Genomic DNA, 17304 nt, shown 5'->3' with positions numbered 1-17304 from the left:
ATCCAATTGAGTAACAAAGAGCCTGTTCGATTTCCAATTGGCCATGGGAAGGCAGAACGGCCGGAGGATGGACCAATGGCAGGAGTGTGAAGCAACGGTTCGAGGTGGGAGGTCATGTGATGAAACCTCCAAGAATACACCCAACCAGAGTTGACAACCCTAACTTCCACTCCTCCTGGCTCCACAGGAAGGTGTGTGCTTTTTTAAATTTAAATTTGAAAATAAAACCTTACCTGTAGCTGGCGGCGGCAGGGGGAGGGAGGAGACCACTAAAGAATACAGAGTGAGGCAGGCCTGTTGCTCACTCCCCTCACCCTAAGCTGAATTTCTCCTTCAACAGGCGTCAGGCCCCCGATTAACATGGGCGAGGGGCCTACCTGCTGTGGCTGCCCGGGACGCCTGAAAAATGGGACAGACGAATTTCCCAGTAACCTGAACGCAAGGCCCACCTCACCACCAAAATCCTACCCCAATGTCTTTAGGAGAGAAGGAGGTAAAAGGGCATGGGCTGGGGGAATCATTGGTAAAAAAAGACCAGGGAAAGTTCATTATCTTTAATGGTTACCAGAATAAATCATTTTTCACAAGATAGCACATACACGTACAATATCTTCTGATAAATAATTTTGTATAAAACAGATAAAAAGCACCTTACAAAAACAAGAAAAATCACTTTACAAAATCTGGACTGAGCTTGATGGGAAAAGCATGGAAAAAATCTGTTCTGTCGCATGAGAAGCAAGGCAAGTGTAACATCACACTCCTGGGCTACATGGCTGCCTGCTAACAACATCCCAGAATTAATTTATAATTACATACAAGTTAAAACTAAAAAACTAACCAAGTACTCTACCAGAAATGAGCAAGCGTTTACCATGTACTCGAACAGTGTTTAACAAGTTAACACATTTGCCACACAAATTTTAAAAAAATATTACATTCTGTAGTTCAAGCAACTCTTTTGCTGTTAGCAGTTGAAACAGAATGGATCTCGATTCAATATTTCGGAGCTGGTCACTGGATTTCAGGCGAGCTCGCTGCTTCAAAAAACACAACAAAAATCACAAGGCAACACAACAGAGAACGTGCTAAGAAACTTCCAGAAACTGCGCTTTGCGAGCATCTTGAGACCTTGTCCAGTCGCAAGGAGGGGTGCAGAAAGTGCAATGGTGGAGGAGGACGTTGGGGAAGTCTTTCAGACATCAGTCATTGTGACGCGGGAGTTAGTCTTCCTCCTCTTCCTCTTGTTTAATGACGGGCACCCCTAAATTTACAAGAGGTTACATTGTCAGAAAGTTGTTTCTTTGTCTTTGAAAACAAAGAAAATTGACAGTCACTCACCCGAAACCAGTGACTAAAGCTTACTGTTCCACTTAAAGACTTGCATTTATACAGCACCTTTCACCTCCCAGAGTGCTTTACAGCCAATGAAGTATTTTTGAAGTGTAATCACTAATCGGCAGCCAATTTACACACAGCAAGGTGCCACAAACAGCAATGTGATAAAGACCAGATAATCTGTTTTTAGTGATGCTGGTTGAGTGATAAATATTGGCCAGAACACCGGGGAGAACTCCCCCGCTCTTCAAAATAGTGCCAGGGGAACTTTTATGTCCACCTAAGAGGGCAGATGGGGCCTCAGTTTAACATCTCATCCGAAGGACGGCACCTGCAACAGTGCAGCACTCCCTCAGTACTGCATTGGAGTGTCAGCCTAGATTTTGTGCTCAAGTTTCTGGAGTGGGGCTTGAACCCACAACCTCCTGACTCAGAGGCGAGAGTGTTAACACTGAGCCACGGCTCACACGATGCTCTTTTCAATTGGTTATGTGGGACACGTCACTTACACATAATAAAAAAATAGGGCCAGTTGCAAAAACTGAAAATTCCAAAGAATTTACAGCTCAGAAACAGGCCATTCGGCCCAACTGGTCTATGCTGGTGTTTATGCTCCACATGAGCCTCCTCCCACCATATTTCATCTACCTCTATCAGCATATCCTCCTATTCCTTTCTCCCTCACGTACTGAGGAGAATTTTTTTTCACCCAGATGGTGTGGGGGTCTGGAACTCACTGCCTGAAAGGGTGGTAGAGGCAGAAACCCTCAAATCATTTAAAAAGTACTTGGATGTGCACTTGAAATGCCGTAACCTACAGGGCTACGGACCAAGTGCTGGAAAGTGGGATTAGGCTGGATAGCTCTTTTTCAGCTGGCACGGACACAATGGGCCGAATGGCCTCCTTCTGTGCCGTAACTTTCTATGATTCCCTCAGTCTATCCTATCAAACCCCTTATAATTTTAAAGATCTCTATCAGGTCACCTCCTCAGCCTTCTCTTTTTTTTAAAAAAAGAGAAAAGAGACCCAGCCTGTTCAATCTATCCTGATAGTTATAACCTCTCAGTTCTGGCATCATCCCTGTAAATGTTTTTTGCACCTTCTCCAGTGTCTCTATATAATAGAAACATAGAAAATAGGAGCAGGAGTAGGCTTTTTGTAATATGGAGACCAGAACTGTGCAGAGTACTGTAAGTGCGGTCTGAACTATTCTCGCTGATGTGATGAAATCGACTGGTTCGAAGCCTTGAAATTATCACTCTTTTGGTGTGACACTCCCTTGGCTGAGAGTTCCCTCCCCTCACGTACAGCCAGGTTTTTCAGAAAGAGAAATCACCAAACCAGACTCCACCACTGTGTGGCAGTGTGCATCAGTGTGTACTGCCATACCTCTCATATCCACTGTGTAAAGATCTGACTTGCTTAGCTCTCACTTGGTTTTCCCCTGGCCAGCCTCCCACCTTGCACCCTCCGTAAACTTGAGCTCATCCAAAACTCTGCTGCCTTTATCCTAACTCGCACCAAGTCCTGTTCACCATCACCCCTGTGCTCGCTGACTTACAATTACTCCCAGTCCGTCAAAGCCTCCATTTTAAAACTCATACTTGTTTTCAAATCCCTCCACGGCCTCGCCCCTCCCTATCTCTGTAACCTCCTCCAGCCCTACAACCCTCCAATTCTGGCCTCTTACACATCCCCGATTTTAATCGCCCCACCATTAGCAGCTATGCCTTCAGCTGCAAAGGCCCTAAGCTCTGGAATTCCCTCCCTCAACCTCTCCTCCTTTAAGACGTTCCTTAAAACCTACCTCATCTGTCCTAATATCTCCTTATATGGCTCGGTATCAATTTTTGTCCGATTACGCTCCTGTGAAGCACCTTGGGACGTTAAAGATGCTGTATAAATGCAAGCTGATATTGATCAAACCCCTTGATTTGTGGTGGCTGTTATATTTTATAATTTTGCTCACGATTTGTACTGGAACGAGAGAAGATTCAGATTAAAATGTACTGATGCATAGTCCCACAGCAATTCACTAGTTCTTGTGTACGTACGAGTGAGTGCTGGGATTGTTTATCTCTACAACAGGAGTGAGGGGCAAAATTAACATACCGTCCAGTTTCTTCAGCCTAGTGAGCCTCTTTGTTGCTTCATCCACCCAGCTGCCTTCAGACGAGTATTTCTCTTCGATAGGGTTCCCTACAAAGACGAGGTCGACCAGCTGAGGAAGATCGGCCAGCTTGCTGAACTCAGCTAAAAGTTAAAAGAATAATACATAAGAACATAAGAAATAGTAGTAGGAGTAGGCCAAACGGCCCCTCAAGCCTGCTCCACCATTCAATCAGATCATGGCTGATCTTCGGCCTCAACTCCACTTTCCTGCCCTATCCCCATATCCCTTGATTCCCCTAGAGTCCAAAAATCGATCGATCTCAGTCTTGTATATAATCAACAACTCAGCATCCACAGCCCCCTGGGGTAGAGAATTCCAAAGTGAAGAAATTCCTCCTCATCTCAGTCCTAAATGGCCAGCCTCTTAACCTGAGACCATGTCCCCTAGTTCTAGACTCTCCAGTCAGGGGAAACAACCTCTCAGCATCTACCCTGTCAAGCCCTCTAAGAATTTTATATGTTTCAATGAGATCACCTCTCATTCTTCTAAACTCCAGAGAATATAGGCCCATTCTACTCAATCTCTCCTCATAGGACAACCCTCTTATCCCAGAAATTAATCTAGTGAACATTCATTGCACCCTGTCTAAGACAAGTATATCCTTCCTTAGGTAAGGAGACTGGCATGGATTGAGAATTGGTTGACAGACAGGAAACAGAGTAGGAATAAGCGGGTCTTTTTCCGGGTGGCAGGCAATGACTAGTGGGGTACCGCAGGGATCAGTGCTTGGGCCCCAGCTATTCACAATATATATCAATGATTTGGATGAGGGAACTGAATGTTACATTTCCAAGTTTGCAGACGACACAAAGCTGGGGTGGAATGTGAGCTGTGAGGAGGATGCAAAGAGGCTCCAATGTGATTTAGACAAGTTGGGTGAGTGGGCAAGAACATGGCAGATGCAGTAGAACGTGGATAAATGTGAGGTTATCCACTTTAGTTGTAAAAACAGAAAGGCAGATTATTATTTGAATGGTGATAGATTGGGAAAAGGGGAGGTGCAACGAGACCTGGATGTCCTTGTACACCAGTCGCTGGAAGCGAGCATTCAGGTGCAGCAAGCAGTTAGGAAGGTGAATGGTATGTTGGCCTTCATTGCAAGAGGATTTGAGTACAGGAGCAGGGATGTCTTACTGCAGTTATACAGGGCCTTGGTGAGACCACATCTGGAGTATAGTGTGCAGTTATGGTCTCCTTATCTGAGGAAGGATGTCCTTGCCATGGAGGGAGTGCAATGAAGGTTTACCAGACTGATTCCTGGGATGGCAGGACTGATGTATGAGGAAAGATTGGGTAGACTAGGCCTATATTCACTAGAGTTCAGAAGAATGAGAGGTGATCTCATTGAAACATATAAAATTCTAACAGGACTAGACAGACCAGATGCAGGGAGGATGTTCTCGATGGATGGGGAGTCCAGAACCAGGGGTCACAGTCTCAGGATACGGGGTATGCCATTTAGAACAGAGATGAGGAGAAATTGCTTCATTCAGAGGATGGTGAACCTGTAGAATTCTTGACCACAGAAGACAGTGGAGGCCAAGTCATTAGATATATTCAAGAAAGAGATAGATATATTTCGTAATGCTAAAGGGATCAAGGGATATGGGGAAAAAGCGGGAACAGGGTACTGAGTTAGACGATCAGCCATGATCATTTTGAATGGCGGAGCAGGCCAGAAGGGCCGAATGGCCTACTCTTGGTCCAATTTTCTATATTTCTATGTTTATGTTTCAAACCTGTATGCAGTAGTCCAGGCGTGGTCTCACCGAGGCCCTCTACAATTGCAGCAAGACTTCCTTACTCTTGTACTCCAACCCCATTGCAAAAAAGGTGTACATTGCATTTGCCAACCTAATTGCTTGCTGTACCTCCATGTTAACTTTCTGTGTTTCTTGTACGAGGACACCAAGTCTCTCTGAACACCAACATTTAATAGTTTCTCACCATTTTAAAAATATTCTGTTTTTCTATTCTTCCACATTATATTCCATCTGTAGAATAAAAGCTGTGTGTAAACGAGGGGGGAGGCAGAGCCTTGCTGGAGTGGTAGTGGGGGAATGGTGCAGGGGAAATCAGGTTGCTAGATAGCGGCAGGATTAGCTATCCATTCGAATGGGCCATTAGGTCACAACAGGTATCAGGTGATTGGGTCACTATAAGGATAGTGATTTTGAGTATCATGATCTAACCTCCTCACTCTGTACTGACAGCGACCCCCTCCATTAGGTTATTAGATTACGATACTGTGGTGATTGGAGACTTGGCCACAATGGGGAAGGGGAGGGGGAGGGGGAGGTATCACTATATGCTATGGCCGAATCTCTCCAACTCATTTCCTCCACTAGGTCACTGAGGATGGGGGTGGGGTTGGTAACATTCCCACCTTAGAGTCAGAGGGTAGTAGGTTCAAACCCCACGCTAAGATTTGAGCACATTACCGCCCCATCAGTCTACTCTCGATCATCAGCAAAGTGATGGAAGGTGTCGTCGACAGTGCTATCAAGCGGCACTTACTCACCAATAACCTGCTCACCGATGCTCAGTTTGGGTTCCGCCAGGACCACTCGGCTCCAGACCTCATTACAGCCTTGGTCCAAACATGGACACAAGAGCTGAATTCCAGAGGTGAGGTGACAGTGACTGCCCTTGACATCAAGGCAGCATTTGACCGAGTGTGGCACCAAGGAGCCCTAGTAAAATTGAAATCAATGGGAATCAGGGGGAAAACTCTCCAGTGGCTGAAGTCATACCTAGCACAAAGGAAGATGGTAGTGGTTGTTGGAGGCCAATCATCTCAGCCCCAGGACATTGCTGCATGAGTTCCTCAGGGCAGTGTCCTCGGCCCAACCACCTTCAGCTGCTTCATCAATGACCTTCCCTCCATCAGGTCATAAATGGGGATGTTCGCCGATGATTGCACAGTGTTCAGTTCCATTCGCAACCCCTCAAATAATGAAGCAGTCCGAGCCCGCATGCAGCAAGACCTGGACAACATCCAGGCTTGGGTTCATAAGTGGCAAGTAACAATCGTGCCAGACAAGTGCCAGGCAATGACCATCTCCAACAAGAGAGTGTCTAACCACCTCCCCTTGACATTCAACGGCATTACCATCGCTGAATCCCCGACCATCAACATCTTGGGGGTCACCATTGACCAGAAACTTAACTGGACCAGCCATATAAATACTATGGCTACAAGAGCAGGTCAGAGGCTGGGTATTCTGCAGCGAGTGACTCACCTCCTGACTCCCCAAGTCACAAGTCAGGAATGTGATGGAATATTCTCCACTTGCCTGGATGAGTGCAGCTCCAACAACACTCAAGAAGCTCAACACCATCCAGGACAAAGCAGCCCGCTTGATTGGCACCCCATCCACCACCATAAACATTCACTCCCTTCACCACCGGCGCACAGTGGCTGCAGTGTGTACCATCCACAGGATACACTGCAGCAACTCGCCAAGGCTTCTTCGGCAGCACCTCCCAAACCCGCAACCTCTACCACCTAGAAGGACAAGAGCAGCAGGTACATGGGAACAACACCACCTGCACGTTCCCCTCCAAGTCACACACCATCCCGACTTGGAAATATATCGCCGTTCCTTCATCGTCGCTGGGTCAAAATCCTGGAACTCCCTTCCTAACAGCACTGTGGGAGAACCTTCACCACACGGACTGCAGCGGTTCAAGAAGGCAGCTCACCACCACCTTCTCAGGGCAATTAGGGCTGGGCAATAAATGCTGGCCTCGCCAGCGACGCCCACATCCCATGAACGAATAAAAATAAAGGTAATTTACCTCCTTATTCAGGGAAACTGCTGTGTGCAAACTGGCTGCCACATTTGCCGAAAAATCAACACTTAAAAGTTATTCATTAGCTGTGAATTGCTTTGGGACGTCCTGAGGCAATCTATAAATGCCAAGTGGTGACTTTCAGTCAGTGAGGGAACAAATGAGTTCCTAGTGATATAATCTCTCAAGCATGCGATGGGAGATTACATCACTGAGGGGTGCACAAGTATTGATTGTGGCACAATTGGGCAGACACGTGATTGACAGATTGGTAGTCCTGAGTCTTAAAGGTGAAATATTAATGAGTCAAAAATGATACAAGCAAAAGCATCAAAACAGATTATCAAAGCACAAACAGGGTGAAATTCAAACAAGATTCCTCATTCTGCGCTCATACCACCTTTTTTTAAAATCAGCAAAATTGACAGGAAGAATTTAACCCATTGGAGTTGCATTGGTCTGGTATTGTATGAATACATACAGACTAGAGAAATGTATTATTGGAAGGTGATTACTGTGTTACAGAGCAGCTCAAGTTTGAATGAGGTCAATTCTGCCACCTCCCAGTAACATTATCAAAATAACGGTGGGGTGATGCAGATTCCATTTGCTTTTATTTTCCTCCCTTCATATCTGTAAATCCATAGAATCATAGAAAATTTACGGCATAGGAGGAGGCCATTCAGCCCATCGTGTCTCCACCGGCCGAAAATGAGCCACCCAGCCTAATCCCACTTTCCAGCACTTGGTCCATAGCCCTGTAGGTTACGGCACTTCAAGCGCACATCCAAGTACTTTTTAAATGAGTTGAGGGTTTCTGCCTCTACCACCCTTTCAGGCAGTGAGTTCCAGACCCTCACCACCCTCTGGGTGAAAACATTTCTCCTCAGCTCCCCTCTAATCCTTCTACCAATTGCTTCAAACGTACGACCCCCTGGTTATTGACCTCTCTGCTAAGGGAAATAGGCCCTTCCTATCCACTATCTCGGCCCTTCATAATTTTATACACCTCAATTAAATCACCCCTCCGCCTCCTCTGTTCCAAAGAAAACAACCCAAGCCTATCCAATCTTTCCTCACAGCTAAAATTCTTTTCTGCCCACCTGACCAGTCCATTGATATTTTCCTGCAGTCTACAGCTTTCCTCCTCACTATCAACCACACGGCCAATTTTTGTATCATCTGCAAACTTCTTAATCATGCCCCCTACATTCAAGTCCAAATCATTAATATATAACACAAAAAGCAAGGGACCTAGTACTGAGCCCTGTGGGACCCCACCGGAAACAGCCTTCCAGTCACAAAAACACCCGTCGACCATTACCCTTTGCTTTCTGCCACTGACCCAATTTTGAATCCAACTTGCCACTTTCCCTTGGATCCCATGGGCTTGTACCTTTTTCACCAGTCTGTCATGTGGGACTTTGTCAAAAGCCTTGCTGAAATCCATGTAGACTACATCAAACGCACTTGTAGGCTACCTCCTCAAAAATTTCAATCAAGTTAGTCAGACACGACCTTCCCTTAACAAATCTATGCTGACTGTCCTTGATTAGTCCGTGCCTTTCTAAGTGATGGTTTATCCTGTCCCTTAGAATGGATTCCAATAATTTGCCCACCACCGAGGTTAGGCTGACTGGCCTGTAATTACTCGGTCTATCCCTTGCTCCCTTTTTAAACAACGGTACAATGTTAGCAGTCCCCAATCCTCCGGCACTACGCCTGCATCCAGGGAGGATTGGAAAATGATGGTCAGAGCCTCCGCTATTTCCTCCCTGGCTTCTTTTAACAGCCTGGGATACATTTCATCCGGGCCTGGTGATTTATTTACTTTCAAAGATGCGAAACCCCTTAATACTTCCTCTCTCACTATGTTTATCCCATCCAATATTTCACACTCCTCCCCCTTAATTACAGTCCCTCTTTTGTGAAGGCAGAGTGAAGTATTTTTGAGTTGAGATTTTGAGTGAAGTACATATTGAAGTATTTTTTTTGTTACAGCTGCCTCTGCTTTAATATTCATGAAACCGAAACGTAAAGGGCTGGAGACATTCAGCGGGTTGGGTAATGTCTGTCAAGAGACGTTGCAGAACTGTATCGGAACCATGTCAGCCGTGGCTCAGTGGGTAGCACTTCTCACCTCTGAATCAGAAGGTTGTGGGTTCAAGTCCCATTCCAGAGAGTTGAGCACAAAATCTAGGCTGACACTCCCAGTGCAATACTGAGGGAGTGCTGCACTGACAGATGAGACGTCTTTCGGATGAGACATTAAACCGAGGCTTCGTCTGCTTGCTCAGGTGGATGTAAAAGATTGAATGACATTATTTCGAAGAAGAGCAGTGGAGTTTCCCCCGGTGTCCTGGGCCAATATTTATACCTCTATATATCACAAACAGATTATCTGGTTATTATCTCATTGCTGTTTGTGGGACCTTGCTGTGTGCAAATTGGCTGCCTCATTTCCTACATTACAACAGTGACTACACTTCAAAAATACTTTGGGACGTCTGAGGTTATGAAAGGCACAATAGAAATAACAAGTTCTTTATTTCTTTCTTTCATGATCTCCCCATGTTCAACCCATCCTGTCGTTTCTCAGACAAGGTGCAGGTCTGTCAAATCTCACTCATTTAGATTTAAAATTCTGGCTGATTTAATCCTCTTCACTCCTTAAAACAATTAAAAATGTTCAAAATGGATATGTGGCCCGTCTCACTCTTCAATCACAAGTCTCAGTCCTATCTCCTCCCTGAGGTGGACAGCTTTGAATGTCGGAATCCCAGCTCTCTAACAATGCTGGTCTGCAATTGGCCACTAGATGGCACGAGAGCAACACAGACTGCTCCACTTTCATTCTCCCGACGAGGAGGAGATTGGCCTCCACTTGTCACCTCTGGTAATCTGTGCTCTAGGTCCAGAACTCACCGTATGGAGGGCAGCAACGTGCCCATCATCCAAACGCTCAACAGAAAAGGCGCATTACTGCAGTCAGCATGCTTAGCACATAAGTCACCAAAAAAGGTGCCAGCTGTGGCCCAGGCCTGGACTAAAATCCGGAGTCATGAGTTCAAATCCCGCTACGGCAGCTGGCGAATTTAAATTCAATTAATTAAATAAAATCTGGAATTAAAATACTAGTATCAGTAATGGTGGCCGTGAAACTACTGGATTGTCGTAAAAACCCATCTGGTTCACTAATGTCCTTTAGGGAAGGAAACCTGCCGCCCTTACCCGGTCTGGCCTATGTGTGACTCTAGACCCACAGCAATGTGGTTGATTCTTAACTGCCCTCTGAAATGGCCTAGCAAGCCACTCAGTTGTAAAATCTCGCTACGAAAAGTCATAATCAGAATAAAACCGGACGGACCACCCGGCATCGGACCCGACAACGGCAAAAAAACACCAAGCCCAGTCGACCCTGCAAGGTCCTCCTTACTAACATCTGGGGACTTGTGCCAAAATTGGGAGAGCTGTCCCACAGACTAGTCAAGCAACAGCCTGACATAGCCATACTCACAGAATCATACCTTTCAGCCAACGTCCCAGACTCTTCCATCACCATCCCTGGGTATGTCCTGTCCCACTGGCAGGACAGACCCACCAGAGGTGGCGGTACAGTGATATACAGTCAGGAGGGAGTGGCCCTGGGAGTCCTCAACATTGATTCTAGACCCTGTGAAATCTCATGGTATCAGGTTAAACATGAGCAAGGAAACCTCCTGCTGACTACCACCTACCGCCCTCCCTCAGCTGACGAATCAGTCCTCCTCCATGTTGAGCACCACTTGGAGGAAGCACTGAGGGTAGCAAGGGCACAGAATGTACTCTGGGTGGGGGACTTCAATGTCCATCACCAAGAGTGGCTCGGTAGCACCACTACTGACCGAGCTGGCCGTGTCCTAAGGACACAGCTGCCAGACTGGGCCTGCGGCAGGTGGTGAGCGAACCAACACGAGGGAAAAACTTACTTGACCTCGTCCTCACCAATCTACCTGTCGCAAATGCATCTGTCCATGACAGTATTGGTAAGAGTGACCACCGCACAGTCCTCGTGGAGACGAAGTCCTGTCTTCTCACTGAGGACACCATCCAACGTGTTGTGTGGCACTACCACAGTGCTAAATGGGATAGATTCAGAACAGATCTAGCAGCTCAAAACTGGGCATCCATGAGGCACTGTGGGTCATCATCAGAATTGTATTCCAGCACAATCTGTAACCTCATGGCCTGGCATATTCCTCACTCTACCTTACCAACAAGCCAGGGGATCAATCCTGGTTCAATGAGGAGTGTAGAAGAGCATGCCAGGAGCAGCACCAGGCGTACCTAAAAATGAGGTGCCAACCTGGTGAAGCTACAACTCAGGACTACATGCATGCTAAACAGCGGAAGCAACATGCTATAGACAGAGCTAAGCGATTCCACAACCAACGGATCAGATCAAAGCTCTGCAGTCCTGCCACATCCAGTCGTGAATGGTGGTGGACAATTAAACAACTAACAGGAGGAGGAGGCTCTGCAAATATCCCCATCCTCAATGATGGCAGAGTCCAGCACGTGAGTGCAAAAGACAAGGCGGAATGGTTTGCAACCATCTTCAGCCAGAAGTGCCGAATGGATGATCCATCTCGGCCTCCTCCCCGATATCCCCACCATCACAGAAGCCAATCTTCAGCCAATTCGATTCATTCCACGGGATATCAAGAAATGGCTGAGTGCACTGGATACAGCAAAGGCTATGGGCCCCGACAACATCCTGGCTGTAGTGCTGAAGACTTGTGCTCCAGAACTAGCTGCGCCTCTAGCCAAGCTGTTCCAGTACAGCTACAACACTGGCATCCACCCGACAATGTGGAAAATTTCCCAGGTATGTCCTGTCCACAAAAAGCAGGACAAATCCAATCCGGCCAATTACCGCCCCATCAGTCTACTCTCAATCATCAGCAAAGTGATGGAAGGTATCGTCGACAGTGCTATCAAGTGGCACTTACCAATAACCTGCTCACCGATGCTCAGTTTGGGTTCCGCCAGGACCACTCGGCTCCAGACCTCATTACAGCCTTGGTCCAAACATGGACAAAAGAGCTGAATTCCAGAGGTGAGGTGAGAGTGACTGCCCTTGACATCAAGGCAGCACTTGACCGAGTGTGACACCAAGGAGTTCTAGTAAAATTGAAGTCAATGGGAATCAGGGGGAAAACTCTCCAGTGGCTGGAGTCATACCTAGCACAAAGGAAGATGGTAGTGGTTGTTGGAGGCCAATCATCTCAGCCCCAGGACATTGCTGCAGGAGTTCCTCAGGGCAGTGTCCTAGGCCCAACCATCTTCAGCTGCTTCATCAATGACCTTCCCTCCATCATAAGGTCAGAAATGGGGATGTTCGCAGATGATTGCACAATGTTCAGTTCCATTCACAACCCCTCAAATAATGAAGCAGTCCGAGCCCACATGCAGCAAGACCTGGACAACATCCAGACTTGGGCTTATAAGTGGCAAGTAACATTCACGCCAGGTAAGTGCCAGGCAATGACCATCTCCAACAAGAGAGTCTAACCACCTCCCCTTGACATTCAACGGCATTACCATCGCCTAATCCCCCACCATCAACATCCTGGGGGTCACCATTGACCAGAAACTTAACTGGAACTGCCATATAAATACTGTGGCTACGAGAGCAGGTCAGAGGCTGGGTATTCTGCGGCGAGTGACTCACCTCCTGACTCCTCAAAGCCTTTTCACCATCTACAAGGCACAAGTCAGGAGTGTGATGGAATACTCTCCACTTGCTTGGATGAGTGCAGCTCCAACAACACTCAAGAAGCTCAACACCATCCAAGATAAAACAGCCCGCTTGATTGGCACCCCATCCACCACCATAAACATTCACTCCCTTCACCACCGGCGCACAGTGGCTGCAGTGTGTACCATCCACAGGATGCACTGCAGCAACTCGCCCAGGCTTCTTCGACAGCACCTCCCAAACCCGCGACCTCTACCACCTAGAAGGACAAGAGCAGCAGGCACATAGGTCGCACATCATCCCGACTTGGAAATATATCGCCGTTCCTTCATCGTCGCTGGGTCAAAATCCTGGAACTCCCTTCCTAACAGCACTGTGGGAGAACCTTCACCACACGGACTGCAGCGGTTCAAGGCGGCGGCTCACCACCACCTTCTCAAGGGCAATTAGGGCTGGGCAATAAATGCCGGCCTCGCCAGCGACGCCCACATCCCATGAATGAATTTTTTAAAAGTCTCACTCTCGCCTCTGGGTCAGTAGGTCGTGGATTTAAGTCCCACTCCAGAGACTTATGGCCATAATCTAGGCTGACACTCCCAGTGCAGTACTGAAGGAGTGCTGTACTGTCGGAGGTGCCGTCTTTCAGATAAGACGTTAAACCGAGGCCTCGTCTGCCCTCTCAAGTGGATGTAAAAGATCCCACGGCCATTATTGGAAGAAGTGCAGGGGAGTTCTCCCCAAGTGTCCTTCAACCCACACCTAAAAACAGATTACCTGGTCTTTTATCACATTGCCGTTCGTGGGACCTTGCTGTGCGCAAATTGGCTGCTGCGTTTCCTACATTACAAATGTGGCTGCACTTCAAAAATATTTCATTGGCTGTAAAGGGCTTTGGGACGTCCTGAGGTCGTGAAAGATGCTATATAAATGCAAGTCTTTGTCTTTTTTTTAAAAAATGGAGCATACCCCAATCCTTCACTAGGTTGTTCGTCATGTACAGTACTCGTAGCTGCTTCATGGCGTGAATTCCTTTAAGCTTCTCAATCAGGTTATATGAAATCCACAACTCTTCCAGCGTCTCCCCTACTGCCTCCTGCAGAAAGTAAAACTGATTAAAGCACCAGATTTTCACAGTGTTTGTTCTCTTTGTACCACTAATTAACAAACAATACATATGGATCTTTCAGACATTATTCCATCCCAGTGCAGGCTCGGATTTGTGAATTCCCGGACACACCTGTCGAATGTACGGCCTGTGCCATGTGGAAACTCCAGGCTGCTTCCCGTGTCCTGGACAACCACAGGTTCAGGAAGTTTGGTCAGCTGGAGGAGCCCGAGCTCGGGATTGCGAAACTTGAGCAGCAGCTGGCGTCACTATGGTGTATCCGTGAGGCTGAGAGTTTTGTGGACAGCACGTTTCTGGAGGTGGTCACCCCGCAGCTTAAGAGAGTGCAGGGAGAGAGGGACTGGGTGACCGCCAGACAGATAAGGAGGACCAGGCAGGTAGTGCAGGAGGTCCCTGAGCCTATCTCACTCTCTAGCCAGTATTCAGTTCTGAATACTGGTGAGGGAGAGGGTTCCTCTGGGGAGTTCAGCCAGAGCCAAGTCCACAGCACCATGGGTGGCTCAACTATATGGGGCGGGGAGGAGAAATGTCAGGAGAGCAATAGCGATAGGGGATTAGAGGGCAGCAGACAGGCATTTCTGTGGCCACAGACGTGATTCCAGGATGGTATGTTGCCTCCCCGGTGCCAGGATCAAGGATGTCACTGAGCGGTTGCAGAATATTCTGGGGGAGGGGGGGGGGGAAAGAGGTGCAGGGTGAACAACCAGAGGTCGTGGTCCATATCGGTACCAATGACATAGGTAGAAAGAGGGATGAGGTCCTGCAGGCAGATTTTAAGGAGTTTTTTTTTATTCGTTCATGGGATGTGGGCGTCGCGGGCGAGGCCGGCATTTATTGCCCATCCCTAATTGCCCTTGAGAAGGTGGTGGTGAGCCGCCTTCTTGAACCGCTGCAGTCTGTGTGGTGACGGTTCTCCCACAGTGCTGTTAGGAAGGGAGTTCCAGGATTTTGACCCAGCAACGATGAAGGAACGGCGATATATTTCCAAGTCGGGATTGTGTGACTTGGAGGGGAACGTGCAGGTGGTGTTGTTCCCATGTGCCTGCTGCTCTTGTCCTTCTAGGTGGTAGAGGTCGCGGGTTTGGGAGGTGCTGTCGAAGAAGCCTTGGCAAGTTGCTGCAATGCATCCTGTGGATGGTACACAGTTAGGAAAGAGATTAAGAAGCAGGACCTCAAAAGGTAGTAATTTCCGGATTACTCCCGGTGCAACGCGCTAGTGAGTATAGAAATAGGAGGATAGAGCAGATGAATGCGTGGCTGGAGGGATGAAAAAATATTAGCTAGTAAGATTAAAGAAAACCCAAAGATGTTTTATCAGTACATTAAGAACAAGAGGATAGCTAAGGAAAAGGTGGGACCTATCAGGGATGATAAAGGTAACTTGTGTGTAGAAGCAGAGGATGTGGGTAGGGTTTTAAATGAATATTTTGTCTCCGTATTCATAGGAACATAGGAACAGGAATAGGCCATTCAGCCCATCGTGCCTGCTCCGCCATTTGATAAGATCATGGCTGATCTGTGATCTAACGCCATATACCCGCCTTTGGCCCATATCCCTTAATACCTTTGATTGCCAAAAAGCTATCTATCTCAGATTTAAATTTAGCAATTGAGCTAGTATCAATTGCCGTTTGCTGCACACTTTGTGTGTAGAAATGTTTTCTAATCTCGCTCCTGAAAGGTCTGGCTCTAATTTTTAGACTGTGCCCCCTACTCCTAGAATCCCCAACCAGTGGAAATAGTTTCTCTCTATCCACCCTATCCGTTCCCCTTAATATCTTATAAACTTCGATCAGATCACCCCTTAACCTTCAAAACTCCAGAGAATACAACCCCAATTTGTGTAATCTCTCCTCGTAACTTAGCCCTTGAAGTCCGGGTATCATTCTAGTAAACCTACGCTGCACTCCCTCCAAGGCCAACATGTCCTTCCGAAGGTGCGGTGCCCAGAACTGCTCACAGTACTCCAGGTGCGGTCTAACCAGGGTTTTGTATAGCTGCAGCATAACTTCTGCCCCCTTGTACTCCAGTCCTCTAGATATAAAGGCCAGCATTCCATTAGCCTTATTGATTATTTTCTGCACCTGTTCATGACACTTCAACGATCTATGTACCTGAAACCCCTTGGTCCCTTTGGATATCCACTGTTTTTAACTTTTTACCATTTAGAAAGTACCCTGTTCTATCCTTTTTTGATCCAAAGTGGATGACCTCACATTTGTCTACATTGAATTCCATTTGCCACAGTTTTGCCCATTCACCTAATCTATCAATATCGCTTTGTAATTTTATGTTTTCATCTACACTGCTTACAATGCCACCAATCTTTGTGTCATCAGCAAACTTAGATATGAGACTTTCTGTGCCTTCATCTAAGTCGTTAATAAATATTGTGAATAACTGAGGCCCCAAGACAGATCCCTGCGGGACTCCACTAGTCACATCCTGCCAATGTGAGTACCTACCCATTATCCCTACTCTCTGTCGCCTTTCGCTCAGCCAACTTCCTAACCAAGTCCATACTTCTCCCTTGATTCCATGGGCTTCTATCTTAGCTAACAGTCTCTTATGTGGGTCCTTATCAAATGCCTTCTGGAAGTCCATATAAATAACATCCATTGACATTCCCCTGTCCACTACTTTAGTCACCTCTTCAAAAAATTCAATCAGGTTTGTCAGGCACAACCTACTTTTCACAAATCCATGCTGGCTCTCTCTGTTTCACTGAAAATTCTCAAGGTGTTCAGTCATCCTATCCTTAATTATAGACTCCAGCAATTTCCCCACAACAGATGTTAGGCTAACTGGTCTATAATTCTCCGGTTTCCCTCTCTCTCTCCTTTCTTAAAAAGCGGAGTGACATGTGCAATTTTCCAATCCAGAGGGACAGTTCTTGAATCTAAAGAACTTTGAAAGATTATAATTAGGGCATCTGCAATGTGCTCACCTACTTCCTTTAAAACCCTGGGATGGAAACCATCTGGTCCTGGGGATTTGTCACTCTTTAGTGCTATTATTTTCTTCATTACTGTTGCTTTACTTATGTTAATTTTATCGAGTCCCTGTCCCCGATTCAATATTAGTTTTCTTGGGATTTCCGGCATGCTATCCTCTTTTTCTACTGTAAATAC

At 46.8% G+C, this 17304-nt stretch overlaps 1 protein-coding gene across 1 annotated transcript in view; it reads right to left on the bottom strand.

Moving 5' to 3' along the window:
• Positions 1–539: 539 nt before the first annotated feature.
• dnal1 (dynein, axonemal, light chain 1) overlaps positions 540–17304 on the bottom strand; it is a 41334-nt gene continuing 24569 nt past the window's right edge. Inside the window, exons 6-8 of the mRNA XM_067990957.1 lie at positions 14014–14140; positions 3452–3592; positions 540–1264 (exon numbers count right to left, since the gene is read on the bottom strand). Coding sequence (XP_067847058.1) covers positions 1224–1264; positions 3452–3592; positions 14014–14140 — 309 coding nt within the window. The 3' untranslated portion in view covers positions 540–1223. The remainder of the gene's footprint in view (positions 1265–3451; positions 3593–14013; positions 14141–17304) is intronic.

Source organism: Heptranchias perlo, chromosome 10 (genome assembly GCF_035084215.1).
Source record: "Heptranchias perlo isolate sHepPer1 chromosome 10, sHepPer1.hap1, whole genome shotgun sequence".
Lineage (NCBI taxonomy): Eukaryota > Metazoa > Chordata > Chondrichthyes > Hexanchiformes > Hexanchidae > Heptranchias > Heptranchias perlo.
This window is presented reverse-complemented; position numbering and strand designations above follow the sequence as displayed.